The following is an 18809-nucleotide window of genomic DNA, read 5'->3' on the forward strand; positions in this document are numbered from 1 at the left end:
TGTGTGTGTGTGTGTGTGTGTGTGTGTGTGTGTGTGTGTGTGTGTGTGCACAAAGGGTCTTCTTTCACATAAACAAGGAATGTAGAAGTTGCATCATCTCTGAGGGACCTCCTGGCCTTTCCTCACGGTTGCAAAATTGCTGCTGTGGCTCCTTTGTAACCACATTCACTCGTGCTCTGTTGGTGAGGAAAGGATTTAAACAGCAGAATGGGAATGAAAAACAAGTGGAAACAAATCTAATTGGGATGGAGAAGCAAGGGTGGACGGTAAGAGATGCAGAGAGGAAGTCAGATGCTCCCAGATAACTCTAGACTGGCTGTGAAGGGTTTTTCATCACAGTCCAGCTGTGAAACCTCAGAGCTCATCAAAGGTCAGACTAATACCTAAGGGCTGGGGAGGCAGCCCAGGCATTAAAGCCTCTGCCTGAGCGGCATGAGGATCTGGGCTAGAGCTCTACAGCCCACAAGCTTGCCCCAAGGGCTCAGTTCAGCCAGTCGAGCCTAATTGCTGAGCTCCAGCCAGTGGGAGACCCTGTCTCCCAGGAGGTGGGCAATGTGGTCATGCAAGGTCATCCTGCATCCACATGCACATACAAACACGTGTGTGCACATACATATGCACATGCATACACACATAGATAGCTTTTAAAAAGTGAACATCGCCTAAGAAACCACATCTGACCCTTTGGTGGCTCACACCTTTAATCCCAGCACTTGAGAGTCAGAGGCAGGTGGATCTTTGTGAGTTCAAGGCCAGGCTGGGGTACAAAGCAAGTTCCAGGACTGACCCACAGCTACTGGGGAACCTTGTCTCGGAAAACCAAAATGAAGGAGGAGGAGGAGGAGGAAGAGGAAGAGGAGGAGGAGGAGGAGGAGGAGAGAAAGCCTACACCTAAGGTTGTCCTCTAACCTGTATATAACCCATATATAAACATTTGAGTGCACTCGCACATACTGGAAAACAAAACCTTATATAGTAAAGTAAATATCCCACTTTACAGAAGGAAAATATACCCATGCCTTTTCTAACCACCTGACTCTATGAATATGAGACTAATGTAGTATGGTACACATGGAAGTGTTTGGAAGCCAAAGCACACAGTACGAGTTATGACAAGTATTGTCATGATTCGAAACACTCTGATTTTGCTTACAGCCTCTTTGGAAACCCTTGCTCATTTTAAAAACCGCCTGAGTCCTCCGGGATACTAATGCCTTTCGAAATACTCAGAAAAGTGACTAAAACCATTTCAGAGGGAGAACAAGTGTTCCTCACGCCAGGTTCGGTGTGTCTGTGTCACAACAGATGAGCTTTGGGAAGGAGCCACACTATGCCAGGGGTCAGGCACACAGAGGCAAGACAGCCAGGCCCTTGAGGGTGGAAGCAATCAGCGCAGGGCAGTCAGCACTGGGAGCGCTGAGGGAGAGAGACTGAGTGGTCTAGGAAGGGAAGCCGGCTCCTCGGGGGAGGTGTAGCCATCTGGACATGGAGGATGAGCCCATGACCAGGTGACCAAGGCAGAGCAGTAGGGCTGCGGCCTCAAGGCCAGACCAGCTTCCTGCTTGTTGTCCTCAAGCCATGATGGTTTCCTCGAGCTGCCATCAGAGCTTGAGATCATCCTCACGACCGGATCTCAGTGTCTCACTGTTGCTTGCAATCACAGTCATCAACTGCACGGATCCTGGGCACCAAGAGAACAGCGTCCGACAGATCCATGCCAGCGGCCCCCACAGGTTCAGCTTCGGAACCACTGTGTCCTACCAGTGCAGCCATGGCTTCTACCTCCTGGGCACACCGGCGCTCAGCTGCCAGGGAGATGGCACCTGGGACCGACCCCGACCACAGTGTCTCTGTAAGTAGATCCTTCTGCTTTGAGTAACTGGTGGGGAGATATATCACAGAGCACCGCCCATGTGTTCCTGTGTGTGCACATGCATCTTATATCACTGCAGCGTTCTGGCTGCTCCTTGGACATCAGAACCCTTCTTGGGGCCCTGTTGCAAAGGTGCCATGCTAATTTACACACGTTCTTCCTGGACGGGGGCTGTTCCCTATCCCCTCTGATACTGCCATTGAACCCTTAAGGCCTTTGAGGATCCCTCCCTGCAGAGCTGATCGTGTAGTGAGACATACTGTCATTTTACCCCTTTCTGGATTTTCTAGAAAGATAACACATCATCTTTCTTGTAGCTGTGACAAAGTATTTGACAAATGCAACCTAGGAAGGGGGGTGCCTTTGGGTTGTTGTAATAAGAGCGGCAGGCTACGTCCCCGGCACCCGGCCGCCCACACGGCTAGCTTTACCCGAAATAATTACACAGAAACTGTATTCTTTTAAACACTGCCTGACCCATTAGTTTCAGTTTCTTATTGGCTAGCTCTTACATATTGATCTAACCCATTTCTATTAATCTGTGTAGCCCACGAGCTGGCTTACCAGGAATGATCTTAACCTGCGTCTGTCTGGAGTGGGAGAATCATGGCGACTCTTTGACTTGGCTTCTTTCTCCCAGCATTCTGTTCTGTTTACTCCGCCTACCTAAGGGTTGGCCTATCAAATGGGTCTAGGCAATTTCTTTATTGCTTAACCAATGAAATCAACAGATTGATATATGACACTCCCACATCATTGGGTGACAGTCTGGGGGTACAGTTCCCTGTGGCAGGGAAGTCATGGCAGCAAGAGTCTGGGGCAGCTGGTCATGCTGCATCCATACAGGAAGCGAGGAGAGAGTAGTTGCTGGTCTCAGCTCATTTTCTCCTTTTCTACGTAGCCCAGAACCCAGCCCATGGAATGGCGCCACTGCATTTAAAATGGGTTTTTCCCTTTCTTAACCCATGCTCAGAGACTGTCCTCTAGGTAATTCTAGATTTTTGCCATGTTGCTAATTAATTTTAAACCATCATATAAGACATAAGCCCCTTTCCGCAGGAGGATTGAAGTGAACTGCCAGTCTGTCTGGATGCCAGTATCCAGGTCAGCCTGGATGCTAAGTCTGGCGTTGCCACTGAACAAACCACACAGCTTTGGAGAAACCCATTATCCTCCCAGCGTCCTGGCTTCTTTAGAAAATGATGCATATACTAAAAATCAAATGCATCATAGGACAGAACCTGCACTTTGAGAAACGGTTTACATAATCCAAGCCTGCCAAGCAAAACAGAGAAGCACCCATACTTCTTCACTTAGCAACTGAACTCTTTCTTTTGGTCCTCATGAAAGTGAGCCCCAGATACTCTGTGGAACCCTTAAGTATCCTCACTCGTGGGGTCCATTGTCACTCTCGACAATGTATTTCTTTCTGGTCTTTGTTACCATTTCAACTTTGAATAGTTTCCTTCCTTGCGACTATTAATAAAGAAAAAGAAAGTGCTGGGCTAACCATCCCATAGGGTTGTTCAGAGGCTGCATGGGTGAATCCACAGAGCACTCCTTTATTCTCTGGCACCTGGCGCTACCCCATGAGATACAGTGGCGTTCATTGCTATTAGGAAAAGTTACAGGGACAGTATGGAGAAAAGCGAAGCCAGGGGAGGGGCTGGTTGCTAGCCCCTCCGTCTTATGGAATGAGTGGTGCCCTTGGGAATCCGCACTCCTGCTGCTGAAGGGGAATCTCATGGGTTGCTCCTCCCCATCTCCCTGACACAGAGGCAAAGATGCACTCCTGAAGCCTGAATGGCTACTGAGCTGTGGTCATCACCAACCAGTGCACCGGTCTTTGTGAGCCCTCACCTGCTGTGAGCCCTCCAGTCTGAGTGACATTATTCAAAGCCCCTTGCTTCTAGGTGTAGTAGGAGAACGATTTTACAGCTCACTGTCAATATTTCTCTTGCCCGAGGACCCTTGCATGGTCCTCCCAGCCCTTGTATGAATGGTAAGTTGTTTGGACAACTGCCTGCATATGGTGTGCCAGCCAAGCTTTGGAGACATGAGTGGCTTCCAGTCATAAGGGGTATTCTGGTCTTCTTTCCTTCTCAGCATCAGTGTCCTGCCTTATGCCCTGTCTGGATATAAACTATGGTGACTATGAAGATCCTCCTGCCTTTTGGCAGAATTTTCCATCCCACCAGCCATCTCCCAAATAACCACACAGCACACAGGGACTTATTATTAACTATAAGTGCTCAGCCAATAGCTTAGGCTTGTTACTAACGAGCTCTTACAACTTAAATTAACCCATATTTCTTCTCTATACTCTACCACGTGACTCGGTACCTTTCCTCAGCATGGCATGCCCATCTTGCTTCTCCCCAGGTCTCCTGGCGGCTCCACCCTTCTTCATCCCAGAGCCCTCTCCCTAGCTGTAAGTCCCGCCTAACTTCTCCCTGCCTAACTATTGTCCGTTTAGCTCTTTGTTAAACCAATGAGAGCAACACATCCTTATAGCATACAAAAAGATTATTCCATAACAACTGCCTCACAGCAATACTCAATCAAAACCATGATCACATCCTCTGAAACAGCTTCATGGCGGCCTCATCCCGATTGTCCCTCCACAGAGCCACCAGTGTGATCCTGAGACATAGTGTGAACTGAGCCATGTCCCTCTGGTGTTTCCTATTATGCTTAGAATAAAATCAGAACGTTACACCATGACCTGTTTCCAGTGCCACCCCCATGTCCTGGTCCACCCTTCCCTGGTTCATCTGCACACGGCTGTGGTTTCCATACAAAAAGTCCTGCACTGCACGGGGTCATGGGTTTGAATACCAAGTCTCCAGCTAGTGGTGCTGTTAGGGAATGCTCTGAAAGCTTTAAGAAGGGGGAACCTCCCTCCAAGAAGCAGGCCACTGGGGATAAGCCTTGGTGATTTATAGTCCAGCTCCACTTCCTGTCCACTCTCTACTCCCTGACTTCAGACCCAGATAACTGACTGCCTCAGTGCCTTCCCCCCCATGATGGACAATAGCCCCTCAAACTGAACCAAAGTAAGTCCTACTCCCTCGAGTTGCTTCTGCCAGATACTTGGTCATAGAAACAAGAAAAGCAGCTAAGATACACACCAAGTTCAGCCTGGCTTCAGCCCTGCACAAGTCATGTTCCTTCCTTGATGTCCTTGCCCCAGATGGCTCAGTCCTGACCGGTCCTCACAGAGACCATTCTTACCACCCTATTTAAAAGCAGCCCCGCCCCCTCGGCTTGCCCCCAAACACCCCTGCCCTTTCTCGGCTTTGCCTCTTATCGTAACACCGCTTTTTATTTACTTTTTTTTTTAGCCTCTCTTCCCCATTATAAGCTCTAAGAGTGCATGAACTTTATTCTCCATACACACAGACCGGAGCCTGTCACATAATAGGCAATAAGCAAGGTACACTGACCAAGAAAGGGGGAAACTAAGCCCAGTCCTGGCACCCTAACCTGTGCGTCTCAGTCCTGAGGTCTTGATATTATCCCTGGCCTTCACGGCTATGTGTTGATTTCAGGCAAAGGAATTTGCATAGTGAAGGAAGTGTGTGCTAGGAACAATTGGTGAGGCAACTTTGAGTTCAGAGAAAGGAACCAATGAAAACAGCCCAGGAAGGTCAGCTTCCTGTGTGTTCTGTATATACCATCTTTCTGCTTGGGCGTATCTTGGGTCTGCCCTGTGGCAGGTAGGAAACAGGAAGAGGTGAGCAGGAGGGACAGGAAAAGGAACCAACGTTACTGCATACCTACTATATGCTGCAAGGTATTACCAGCGTTGCTGCATACCTACTATGTGCTACATAGGTATTATTACCCTTTGCTTCCAACCTAGAATCAGTGTGAAATGGCGGGCTTTGTCTGCCGATGTCTGATTCAGGAGGCAGATGGAAGCTCATACCCACAGATACCAAGGTTTCCTCCCCTTCCTGGCTTCTCACAGCAAGCCTGTATGGAGTGATGGTGGCCCATCCCCAACAGAGCCACTGAGATCTTTACTCTCTTCCCGCAGTGGTGTCCTGTGGCCATCCTGGCTCTCCACCTCATGCCCAGATGTCCGGAGACAGCTACATAGTGGGGGCCGTCGTGCGGTACAGCTGCACTGGCAAGCGAACTCTAGTGGGCAATGCCACCCGCATGTGTGGACTGGATGGACACTGGACAGGCTCACTCCCCCACTGCTCAGGTATGGAGTGTGGCGTGCAGGGCACCGGAGGGGCACTGGCTGGTGGGAGCATAGTCCGTGAACATGATAACTTTACAACTTGGGAGCCTGTGGCCCATCTTTCACAAGACAGCGCCGCTAGAGGGGACTCCAAGTGCACTCCGGCCCTTCGTCAGTTCTGACGGAATCCAAACAGCCAAAGGCCAAGGGCACTGCTCGATGAGGTCCACCTGGAGCGTTAGTCCTATCTAGAATCTGAGTCCGTGTACTCCTGGGAATGACAGTCCAGGTCCAGGCCCATCCCGGTGGTCTTCTCGCCCCTGTTTCAGGATCCCTGGGCCCCAACCTGCCTTAGTCTCTCTCATCAGTACCTAATTCAACTTGTCCCATGTTCTGACTGCCTCCCGGGATAGTCTCTGCACTGAGTCACCATCCCCAGGCAATCCTTCTACTAAATTCTAACTCACTAGTCTCCGGGAGAACCCTGGCATGTAATTGAAGTAGCAGATGCAGGGAGCCACCAAAGATCCCATGACCACATTCCCTAAACCAGCAATCCATCCATAATGTCTTGAAACAGAGCAAAACATCTGGAAGTGAGTTGTACCGCCACCAGCAGAAATCACAGGGCTAAAAAGCCACACCCGCAGCTGAATCTGCTTTGGGGTAAACCTACCTGGCACTACCAAAGAACGCAGCCAGGGGACAGATGCTCTGGAGCCTGAGATTCCCTGGGGAGCCTGCCTTCCAGTTACCAATTCTTAGCCCTTCCCCCTCCTAGTGCCTTCCTAGAGGTAAAGAGCCCAGCCTCCTTGTCACAAAGGGCCACATCTCCTCATTAGACACAAGGCCCTTGTAGTTCAAGGTATCCAGAAAAGCCTCTTTACCAGTGTTTAGGACTCTGATCGAATATTGATCCAGGTATATATTAAGTCTCTCCAAAAAGAAAAAAGTCCCCAAACCACTATGCCAAAGGGTAGCTGGTTTCCTGGGTCAACCCCAAACACATTACTATGACCACTAGGATTTTTACTGTTCGGCCTTGTTAATCTCATGGACCACTTGACAAATGAAGTCATAAGACTCCTTATGAACCATAAAGATGCCTTTAGCCTGGCTGGAGGGAGACCTGCTGTCAAGGTCCCTGACTGCCTCCTTTGGGACTTCCGGTGGATGTGACTGGGATGTAGACTAGAAAGGCAGAGTCTTGTACGCAGAGGTCCTGGGTATCCAGAGCAAGTTCCAGGAAGAAGGGGCATTCAAAGGAGGGATTGGTCCATCTCTCCCGTGATAATATTTGCACATAGCGCTTCCTTCTAGACATTGTTCTGGGACAAAAAGTGTTCTCAAAGTCTCTTTGATCTGCTTTTTCTCCATGCAAAGGAAAAGTGCCAAGTACAGGAGAAAAGCAAAAAAGAAGCTTCAAGAACTTCCTGCCCAAAAGCACAGTCATCCTCTTGGGCACAGTGTGGAAGTGAAAGTCACTTTCTTCTCTAGCATTGAGCTAGCAGAAGCTAGAAAGCATGACGGAGGCCATTCTTGTCCAGAAAGCTGAGCCAAAGCCTCCCTGGCTAAAGCACGCACGTGTCTTTTGCAGAGGCCTCTCCTGTGTGTCTAAGAAACAACACATTTGCCAGGCAGTGGTGGCGCACACCTTTAATTCCAGCACTAGGAGGAGAGGCAGGCAGATCTCTGTGAGTTCAAATCCAGCCTGGTCTACAGAGTGAGTTCCAGGATAGTCAAAGCTACACAGAGAAACCCTGTCTGTGAAAAACAAATTAAAGAAGAGGAAGAAGACAGAAAAGAAGAGAGAGAAATGACATTTTCAAGAACCCCAACTCCCGAGCCTCATCCTATGCAATCAGAATCTAGATAAGGAATAACAAGCCCTCCTCGGGCCTTCAGTCAGCAGCCCCTGACCACAAAGGACACAAAGGACATGCAGACACAGACAGTTCAAGACCCATTTCAGGTCTCACCATGGCTGCTGATGTCTTTTTTCAGTTCAGCATCACCCTCTGTGTATCTGCCGCCAGAGTGCAGTATTCTATCCCAGATTCCCATATAGCTCAGGGAGTGCAGTGGGGGACATCCTGTTAGAACAAGCCTGGAGCTGGAGAACTCAGCTCTCGTGCCTGCTTACAGTAGTGCTGGCTGTAGCTGAAGTATGTATTAATAATAAAAACCCAGAGTCAGATATAGGGGTTAATGCTGCAGGTCAGAGAAGCAGAGCAGCCAATCACTAGAGAGTTCTTACCCCTACCAATGCTCAGACCAAAAGGGCGATCCTGTTCTCAGACTGCTTTAGACTGACTGCACTGAGCTCCTGTCTCCTCCCGCCTTATATTTCCCTCTATGCCCAGCCAAATCACTCCTGTCTCCACCTCCCTAGTGCTGGGATTAAAGGTGTGGGATCCCAAGTGCTGGGATCACCTTTGTGTGAGCACTGTTTCTCTTTTAGACTGGATCAATCATGTATGGCCCAGGTAGGCCTTGAACAAACAGAGATCCATCTGCCTCTGCCTCCCAAGTGCTGGGATTAAAGGTGTGTGCCACCACTGCTTGGCCTCTATGGCAAGCTAGTGTGGTTAGCTCTGCTCTCTGATCCTCAGGCAAGCTTTATCTGTTAGAGCACAAACAAAATATCACCAGAGAGGTAAGTTAGCCAGTGTGGAAACTAAACCATTTGCCATAAGAGGAAACTTCCAGAACTCCAGCACCAGCTGTTACCTATGCTGCATCCTGGAAACCTCCAAAAGGCAACAAAATCTAAGCAAATGTGGCAGGCTCTCTATTTCTTAAATTCTGGAGTTGTAGTTTGAAGGAGCCCCATTCTTTGAGGCAGAACGAGAAACACAGGGCTACTTCATATTCTCACTGTCTGAGACAATGAGAAATTCTCAGGCTGGGGTGAAAGAGCCATCAAGGATAAATGATAAGAGTTTTGACTCCAGCAAGCCCACTGTAGTTTCAAATGCTACCATTCAATGCTTATACATGTGTGTCTGTGAGGGGACAGACGCTACCGAAGCTGGAGTCTGTCTCCTCACAAACCACTTGTTCTGACATCTTCCTCCTCCACGGAGCTCCGCAGTGTGTCTCTGTAACACGGAGCCCGGTTCCCTGGGCCCTAAGGCTCTGTCTCCTGTTGTCTGCTCTCCTTGGCTCTTTGGGTCCTTCAACACCCTCTTGAGAGGGTCTGCAGGATGTCAAAAGGCAGGCAAACTCGAGAGTGTAGCATACCAGAGGGGGCAGGGCAGAAATGGGACAGCAGGGTGTAAAACATTCAAGCTGTGCTAGGCGATCTTCACCTAAAGGACCAGGATTAGACACCCCAAATGGTTACCATTTCCTCATGGCAAGAACATAGACAGCATTGCATCAAAATATCATATGTACCCAGTTCTTCTTAGGTCATTTATTAATCATTACTAATCGGGTAAAAGTAAAATGAAACTTTAAAAGTAACAGAAGGTGGCTCGGTGGGTAAGGATGCTTACCTGACAAGCTGAGTTTGATCCCGGAACTCATGGAGGAAGGAGAGGACTGGTGCCTTCAAATGGTCCTCTGATCTCCACATAACATTCTGTCATTTCCACTTCGGAGTCCAGCACTGAAGAAAGTCAGGGCAGGATCATGGAGGCGGGCGCTAACGCAGAGGCTATGGAGGGGTGCTGCTTACTGACTTGCTCCTCTTGGTTTGCTCAGCCTGCTTTCTTATAGAACCCAGGACCACCAGCCCAGGGATGGCACCACCCACTAAGAAAATGCTCTATAGGCTTGCCTACAGTCCAGTTTTATGGAGGCATTTTCTCAGTTGGGGTTCCCTCTTCTCAGACGACTCTAACCTGTGCCACGTTGGCACAGAATTAGCCAGCTCACATGCTCTGGCCGATTGTGTTCATATGTGCGTGCACACGGATGCACAAACACACACACACACACACACACACACAACAGACAGGAAAAAATTTAAAGTAATAGAAGACAAATAAAGGCCAGAAGAATCCAGTTCAGGCTGAGTTGTTAGAGGATAAAACTGTGGTAAAGAGTTTTGAGGTTGGGACTGGAGAGATGGCTCAGAGGTTAAGAGCATTGCCTGCTCTTCCAAAGGTCCGGAGTTCAATTCCCAGCAACCACATGGTGGCTCACAACCATCTGTAATGGGGTCTGGTGCCCTCTTCTGGCCTGCAGGCATACAGACAGAATATTGTATACATAATAAATAAATAAATAAATAAATAAATAAATAGTTTTAAAAAAGAGTTTGGGGTTTTATCTTGTTAGCACTAAAAATCCCCCAGAGTGAGATGCTTCTTCAAGGTCAGTGATTGAGGCTGGAGCTTCAGCTGGGGGAGATTAAGAGGAAGGGGCTGTTTGGAGGCTTTTGCAGATGCTCAGGCAAATGAATGGCAGGTGTCTAAGCTAAGACCAAGAATGATGCTGAGACTGGAGAGGGCACCCCTGGTCAGCAGGTGCGGGAGGAGGTGAGGTGAGATGGGGGAGCGGAGGATGTGGCAACCTGGACCACTGCAGCCTGGCATGAGCCTCCCTTCCTTGTGGCTCCTGAGGACTTACCAAGGATTTGGATCTGTGTGCTCTGACACAGGTAGAACACTTATTCTGACTTCTTCCTCCTCCGTGGGCCTCTGTAGTGTGTCTGCCTAGCACGGAACCTGGTTCCCTCAGGCTCTGTCTCCTGTTGTCTGCCTTCCTTCACCTCACTTCCTGAGCACTTAAGTTATAATTAATGCAGACACTGTGGCCTGGGCACAGTCCTTTGTCACCTCCGTCATCCATGGGGTTCGTCGCTTCCTCTTTAACAACACAGCGCATCTCTTTCTCCCCCTCAGACCTCAGCTCCACTTGTATCCATAAAACACACACACACACACACACACACTAAAAATCCCTCAATGTCGTCTGGGTTCTCCTTCCACAGGAACCAGCACAGGCGTCTGCGGTGACCCAGGCATCCCAGCCCATGGCATCCGTCTAGGGGACAGCTTTGCCCCAGGCAGTCTGATGCGCTTCAGTTGTGAAGCTGGCTACGTGCTCCGAGGATCTTCAGAGCGAACCTGCCAAGCCAATGGCTCGTGGAGCGGGTCACAGCCTGAGTGTGGAGGTAATGTATGCGGCCCTTCCGCTCCTCCCTTCTGCCCTGCCCTAGCACTCACGCTCCCAGGCACGCCCCAAGTGCCCACCCTTGGACAGAGGACATCCACAGACAGCTCATGTCCATTTTTATTAGCAATCCAAAGAGAATATGCTCTCCCCTCACAACAGAAAGAAAAAGCCAACAAAGACTAAATGAGCCCATAGACGAGTAATTTTCCCTGTAGTTTAATTCAGCAATCATGTGCTAAATTTTATAGCCTGTGTTGGAGGCACATTGGTGACCAGAGGAGATCCACTGTGTGATCTAAATGCCTTCACAGAGCAAGGAAGCTGCTTGTTCTGCCCAGCTGCCCGCCTAGCTTAGTCCCGAAATAATCACACAGATACTGTATTAATTAAATCACTGCTTGGCCCATTAGCTCTAGCTTCTTATTGGCTAACTCTTACATCTTAACTTAACCCATCTCCATTAATCTGTGCATCACCATGAGGTCGTGGCCTACCAGCAGAGTTTCAGCATGTCTATCTCTGGCGGCGGCTCCATGGCGTCTCTCTGACTCTGCCTTCTTCCTCCAGTATTCCATTTAGATTTTCCCACCTAGCTCTGTTCCCCTACAGCTCTGCTATAGGCCCAAAGCAGTTCCTTTATTCATTAACCAATCAAAGCAACACATAGACAGAAAGACCTCCCACACCACCTTCATCTTCCCAAATTCACGTAGGGTGAGCTTTGATCATCAAGATAGTGGGTCCTCTGGGAAGGGCCAGATCATGAGGTAAGCCCTCATGTCAAGCTCTCATGAAAGGGACTAGAGAGCACCCTGCCCTTTCTGCTGTGTGAGGGCATGGTGAAATGACACTGGCCACAAACCAGCAGGAAGATTCTTGACAGACGTGGAATCCATGGGCCTCTTCAGCCTGGGTCTCTCAGCCTCTGAAGTAGAAAATGACTGAATCTCCAATGTTTAAAAGCTGCCTGGTTTGCAGTGTTATACTATATGTTTAGTGTGTGGATTTCTCACGAACAGACTTGAGACCTGGCAGGGGAAGTGAGTAAGATTACTTGTACTACAAACATGAGGACATGCATTCAAATCTCCAGGACCCGTGTAAAACACCAGGCATGGATCTGAGTGCCTGTAACCACAGCGTTGAGGATGTGTTGCTTTTATTGGTAATGAATAAAGAACTGCTTTGAGCCTATAGCAGGGAAGAACAGAGCTAGGCAGGGAAAACTAAACTGAATGCTGGGAGAAAGAAGGTGGAGCCAGGGAAATGCCATGTAGCCACTGTCCAGGACAGAGAAGCCAGAATCTTGCCAGTAAACCACAGCAATATGGCAATACACAGATTAATAGAAATGAGTTAAATTAAGATGTAAGAGCTAGCCAATAAGAAGCTAGAGCTAATGGGCCAAGCAGTGATTTAATTAATACAGTTTCTGTGTGGTTATTTTAAATCTGGGCAGCCAGGAATGAACAAGTGGGCTCCTACAACAGCTATGTACATATAATTCCAGTATTTCAGGGGACAGAGAAAGGAGGATTGCTATGTCTTGCTGGCCACCACCCTGGATCCAGGTTCAGTGAGAGACCCTGTCTAAAAGGTAGAAGGCAGAGAGAATGGTAGAGGTGGATACCCAATATCATCCTCTGACCTCTGCAGAGACACTTTTCTGTGTGCATACACATGTGTACATACACCATACACACACACACTTCTTAAAGACCTCTTATTTTAAAAGAAGTTAAGTCAAACTCCTAATCCCAAAGTTGGACTGGCAGTATCACTATGCTCTCTTGACATTATTTTCTATTCAAAAAGTTATCTACACAGCCCAGACATCTAGAAGCAATGACAGCCTAGCCATGATGCAGATCCTTAGTGCCCACGCTGTGGTTCTAAACCTATTCTCCATTAAAAGGATCCGAATTCTTTGGAGAAATGGTTGCAGAGCTTGATCATGGAATATACAAGATAAACCCTGGAATATATACCACCTCTCCAGCAAGGAACCCTTTGGGGTCATGTTTTTACATGAAATCCAAGGGCCATAGTGAAGAAGCTCCCTCAGCCAAAGGTGGGGCTACTTGAATGCCAACAGCAATGGATGCTAAATATATCTAAATCCAGGGATTCAAATGTTCCTAAATAAACTCACCTTTGAAGAATTCTAGGAAGCAACACTTGTTATTCTTATGCATAATTTTAAAAACTGAGAGGGAAAGCAGTCAAGCATTGTGCCAACCTTTCTTCGCTAACTGTATTACAAGCTAAGCCAGTATCTGCTGCTGAGGGCTAGGGCTGTGGTAATTGGGGTGCAGAGTTCTTGCCTCTGCCTTTCTCTGCTGCTCTCAACTTCCTTTTCCATGGATAACAGAGACCCTAGAAACAGATCAACCAAAGAGAGAAAAATGGCATGGAGTTGGGGCAGTGGGGAGTCCGGAAAGATCTGAGAGAAAAATATTTCATACGTTGTATGAAAACAACTTTATTTTCAATTGAAAAATAAAAGATTAACCAGATCAAGAGTCCCATTAGCCAGCATTCTGGAGAAATGTCTATGTAAATATTATCGCCAATGGCAGGAACGTGGAATTAGAACGAGGGCAGAAGAGGTGGCTCAGTCAGTGAAATGTCTGCTGTGTGAGTATGAGGACCTGAGTTCTGATCCTCAACACCCTCATGATCTCAACATGTGGAGAAGCAGGCATGACAGCTTGTGCTTATAGCCTCGGTGCTGGCTGAAGGAGCCTTGAGGCAGAGACAGGTGACTCCCTGGAGTCCATCAGCCAAGCAACCTAGACAAACTGATGAACTCAGATTCAGTGAGAGACCCTGTCTCAAAAAAGTAAGGTGGGGAGTGGCCACTCTCATCTCCACACATGTGTTCATGCATGCACAGGCACACAGCAATGCATACACACACATACAAATAAAATCATTTTGAAGTAAAAATCTATTTCAGGTCTGTCCTTTTCTATAAGTGACACAGACCCAAAAGCAGCTTGAGATGTGTCCCCCTCTTCAGAGTCCTACGTGGGTCTTCGACTCAAGCAGTTTTGGTTCTGGGGAATAATACAGTCTTTTGCTCTCCCAGTAATCTCATGTGGGAACCCCGGAACCCCAAGCAATGCCCGAGTGGTGTTCAGTGACGGTCTAGTGTTCTCCAGTTCCATCGTCTACGAGTGTCGTGAAGGCTACTACGCCACAGGCCTGCTCAGCCGACACTGCTCTGTCAATGGCACCTGGACAGGCAGTGACCCCGAGTGCACAGGTGAGAGCCAGCCCCCCCCCCCGGGCTCTGGAGCAAATGGCAGCTCAGACCATCCAGCCCCTCCTTCCAGAATAAAGCTGTCAGTGGGAGTCTGGGGAAATGATGGGAGTGGGAACGTAGACCAGAATGTAAGCTTACAGTCGGATAGCTTCGGTGCATTGCGCATGTTCTGTTCAGCAACCATGGAGCTAAGTGCTTCGTTTCCCATGTACGTGGTGCTGGAGTCTCACTAAAACCCTATAAGGTAGCAGTGGGTACCTACTCTCTGAGGAGTGGGTTTTAGTAAGAATTATTAATATATTTAATATTTGATAATAAGAATTAATAATATATTAAGTATAATATATTATGTCGTATAATTTTATATGTATTAATATAGTCTATCAATAAATTTTCATAGATATTACAGGTAAGGTTCAGAGAGGTTGATACAATATATCAGCCATTATTCAGGCTCTAGCCAATCCCTGGGGCTTTCCCGTTCCTTTCTGGACATAGGCTCAGGGCTGCAACACTCCCTCCACTTTGAAGCAGCCACCACCCACCATCTTTACATCTTTCCCTTCCTCGGACCCATCTCCACCCCGGCCCAGCTCCTGAGCATTGTGTCTGCATAGCTCCCCTTCCTTGACCCTCTCAAGATACCCCAGACCCTTTTCCTTAGAAGGCTGAGTGCTGTGAGACCCAAATGGAGGGAGGAGATGGACTGAGTGACCGTGACATTCCTCCTTTCAAAGTCAGCCCTGAGAGTTCAGACTCCATTGGAAACTCCATGTTAAATTCACAGATCACCAGGCATACCCTGTCTCAATACCCAAACAGAGACTTGGTTTGGGTATTGCACAGGTCCTGAGACGCTGCATCTAGACCATTCCAGCCTGAAAAAGTCTCTCAGGAAGACTGTCATGGAATATGTTATATCCTTGGGCAAATTGTCTTTTTGATTATTAATAAACACACCTGAGGTTCTTCAATCTAGAAATTCTCCTTGCCCAGGACTTCATCTGCGTTAGGAAAAAAGTCGTATGGTCCTTCCTTTCAGAGGAGTAGGTTTGAATAAGAAGGGTGACCACAGTGCAATTGGATGGCGTGCACAGTATAGGACTGGGCAGTGGACGTAGGGAAATTTGCCTGTGCCCAGTGGTACCCAGGACTTGGCTGGTCTGACAGTTCCTTCTTGGGTGGGTGCAGGAGTGATGGAAATGGAGGAAGATGCTGAAGACCCAAGGTCTGGGCTAGGACTGAATAGTGCTGTGTCTCTCTTACTCTAGTCATAAACTGTGGTGACCCTGGGATCCCAGCCAATGGCATCCGGCTGGGCAACGACTTCAGGTACAACAAAACTGTGACATTCCAGTGTATCCCTGGCCACATGATGGAATCACACAGAGTATCCGTGCTGAGCTGCACCAAGGACCGGACATGGAACGGTACCAAGCCAGTTTGCAAAGGTACATCTGGGGGCTGAGGATGTGGATGGGGGGCCACAGGAGATAGAAGACATTAGCTTTGAGCATCCAGAAGGGAGGGGTGGCACTATGGTGTGCAAGGTGAAGGCTAGTCCTGCGCAGTGATGGTTAGGAAGTTAGAAGGTACCGAGAAAAGGTCTGAGCCTCAAGCATCCTGATCCTGTGTGATGGGAGAACAGAAGTGTTCTGCGCAGAATGGATCAGTGTAAAGTAAAAGAGCAGAGTGGCCACAGATCCTTTCCAGTTCTGTTTGGCCCAGACGCTAGCTGGTGCAGGGTAGCTGCTGGTGTTGGTGACAGGAATCGGGCTGATTTCCTCAGGACAGCCCCAGGACTCAGCCCTCTCTCTTCTCCCCACAGCAATCATGTGCAAACCTCCTCAGCTCATCCCTAACGGGAAAGTGGTGGGATCCGACTTCACGTGGGGCTCTAGTGTGAGTTATGCCTGCCTGGAGGGCTACCAGCTCTCCCTGCCTGCCGTGCTCACCTGCGAGGGAAATGGATCCTGGACTGGAGAGCTGCCGCAATGCTTCCGTGAGTGACTCGCAGGGGCCTTAGGCGTGTCCTCCATGATGGCACTCATTCCCCCTCACACTCACATGTGTGTATGCAGAGCTCTGCTGTGGAAGACATGGAGTCATTACCCTCCTCCCCCAAAGCAGAGATCTTTCTCAAGGCACCATTAAAGCAGGAGGGAGATTAAAAGAAGAAATTGAGACTATTTTAATGGAGGCCTGAATTTAGTCACAGTGGAAATAAATGAAGTCAGGGCCAACAGCAATGTCCTATAACCTGAAGGGTTGTTCACTAGGTGGGAGAAGCACCCCAGGGTGTGAGGTCACCCCAGGCTGGAGATATGTCTCTCTTCATGGAAAAGATGTCCAGGGGGCTGCAGCTTTCTGTCGAGAGACTACCCATCATCCACCTGGCCCGGCTGTGTGTTCTGATGAGTCCATTCCAGGACTCAGGCTTCCTGGGTTCCAAAGGAAATGGGTTGTGGAATTCTAGATGCACCCCATGAGTGGGCTCTGGGAAAATCTTTCCATCTTTATGCTGTACATAACAATAGGGTTTACAACTTTTCCTCCTACTGTTAGCCCTCAGAAATAATCTACACACCCTGGCCACTGTTAGGTACCTGTGTGTTAGAGGAAGGGCCACTTGTTTTTCCCAACTGCCTGACTAGCTCAGACCTGAAATAATCACACAGAAACTGTATTAATTAAATCACTGCTTGGCTCATTAGCTCTAACGTTTTATTGGCTAACTCTTACATCTTAATTTAACCCATCACCATTAATCTGTGCATCACCACGAGGTCATGGCCTACCAGCAAAGTTTCAGCACATCTATCTCCAGCAGTGGCTCCATGCATCTCCCTGACTCCACCCTTCTTTCTCCCAGCATACAGCCTAGCTCCCCCCTCCCCGCCTAGTTCTATTCGTCCCTGCCATAGGCTCAAAGCAGTTTTTTATTCATTAACCAATAAAAGCAACACATAGACAGAAGGACCTCCCACACCACCTGTGGAATTCTATAGACAGAGGCCACTTGTTCATTTCCTGGACACCCAGATCCAAAATAATCACACAAAAACTGTATTAATTAAAACACTTGGCCTATTAGCTTATGCATATTTTTAGATGCTCTTAAATCTTAAATTAACCCATCTCTAATAATCTGTACATTACCATGAGTTCGTGGCCTACTGACAAGATTACACAGGACTCCCATGGGTGTCTTTCTTCTTTCTCCTTTGGCAGCTACATGGCTTCTCCCTGACTCTGCCTACTCTCTCTATATATATTGTTTTCAGCCTGGCTGTATCTGTTAAGCCATTGGCTGAAAGCAGCTTCTTTATTAACCAATGGCAATAAAACATATTCATAGCATACAGAAGGGAATCCCACATCAGAATTCTGCTTTACTTTGGGAGTCACCATGGTGCTTAGGCTCAATAGCTCAGGACAAAAACAACAACAACAACAACAACAACAACAACAACAACAGGAATGTTGTTTATGACTAACACCTATGACATTCTCAGGACACTAGGGCACAGCCTCATGGTTATCTGGACTCAACTTTGCTTTCTCTCATGAAACAAAGATCTGCATTGCCTTTAAATAATCCTTATGAAGGGTGAGGGGTGCAGCTCAGTAGCAAAATACATGCATAATGAGTATGGCATTCTGGGTTCCATCCCTGGCACACAAAAAAACAGCAATGAATTATGGTCATTGTAAATAAACAATGAAAACTGTACAGTAGCTGAGTACTCACTCAGCAAAAGAATCATCTTGCAAGCATGGGGACCTGAATTTGATCCCCAGAACCTACATTTTTAACAAAAAGCCAAGCGTGGTGACACGCTCTTGTAATCCCAGTACCAGAGAGGCAGAAACAGACAGACGCCCTGAGCTTGCAGTCAGCTAACTTAGCACACTCGGCAAGGCCCAGGTCAGTGAGAGACTGGATCTCAAAAAGCAAGGTGGACTGTACCTGAAAAATGACAGCTGAGGTTGTCCTCTGGCTCCCATGTGGCACACACCATGCATGCACGCGTGCTTGTGCGCGCGCGCGCGCGCACACACACACACACACACACACACACTTGTCCTCTGTTAAAAAACGTAAAGAAAAAAAATAAAACTTTCCAAACATAACCATAGTTATAATGATATATGTTGAAGTTCTTATAGATGGTATTGGATCCTGACACATTATTTCATGACCTGTATTTGTTGACAGGTCACCAAGAGCTTTCCAAGCACTTGTGTCTGTCAATACATACTCAGCTGTGCACCATCATTTTAATGGTTTTTAAAACATCTTCAAAGACTTATTTTTAACTGTATACGTGTATGTGCATGCTACA

General features: G+C 48.0%; 1 protein-coding gene across 1 annotated transcript in view; it reads left to right on the forward strand.

Moving 5' to 3' along the window:
* Positions 1–18809, forward strand: part of LOC101989846 (CUB and sushi domain-containing protein 2-like) — a gene marked incomplete at its 5' end in the record, with an annotated part of 31392 nt that overhangs the window by 642 nt on the left and 11941 nt on the right. Inside the window, 6 exons of the mRNA XM_013355622.2 lie at positions 1664–1852; positions 5916–6089; positions 11011–11193; positions 14287–14463; positions 15735–15914; positions 16292–16465. Of these exons, the coding sequence (XP_013211076.2) occupies positions 1664–1852; positions 5916–6089; positions 11011–11193; positions 14287–14463; positions 15735–15914; positions 16292–16465 (1077 nt within the window). The remainder of the gene's footprint in view (positions 1–1663; positions 1853–5915; positions 6090–11010; positions 11194–14286; positions 14464–15734; positions 15915–16291; positions 16466–18809) is intronic.

The sequence above is a fragment of the Microtus ochrogaster genome, unplaced genomic scaffold, assembly GCF_000317375.1.
Source record: "Microtus ochrogaster isolate Prairie Vole_2 unplaced genomic scaffold, MicOch1.0 UNK359, whole genome shotgun sequence".
NCBI lineage: Eukaryota > Metazoa > Chordata > Mammalia > Rodentia > Cricetidae > Microtus > Microtus ochrogaster.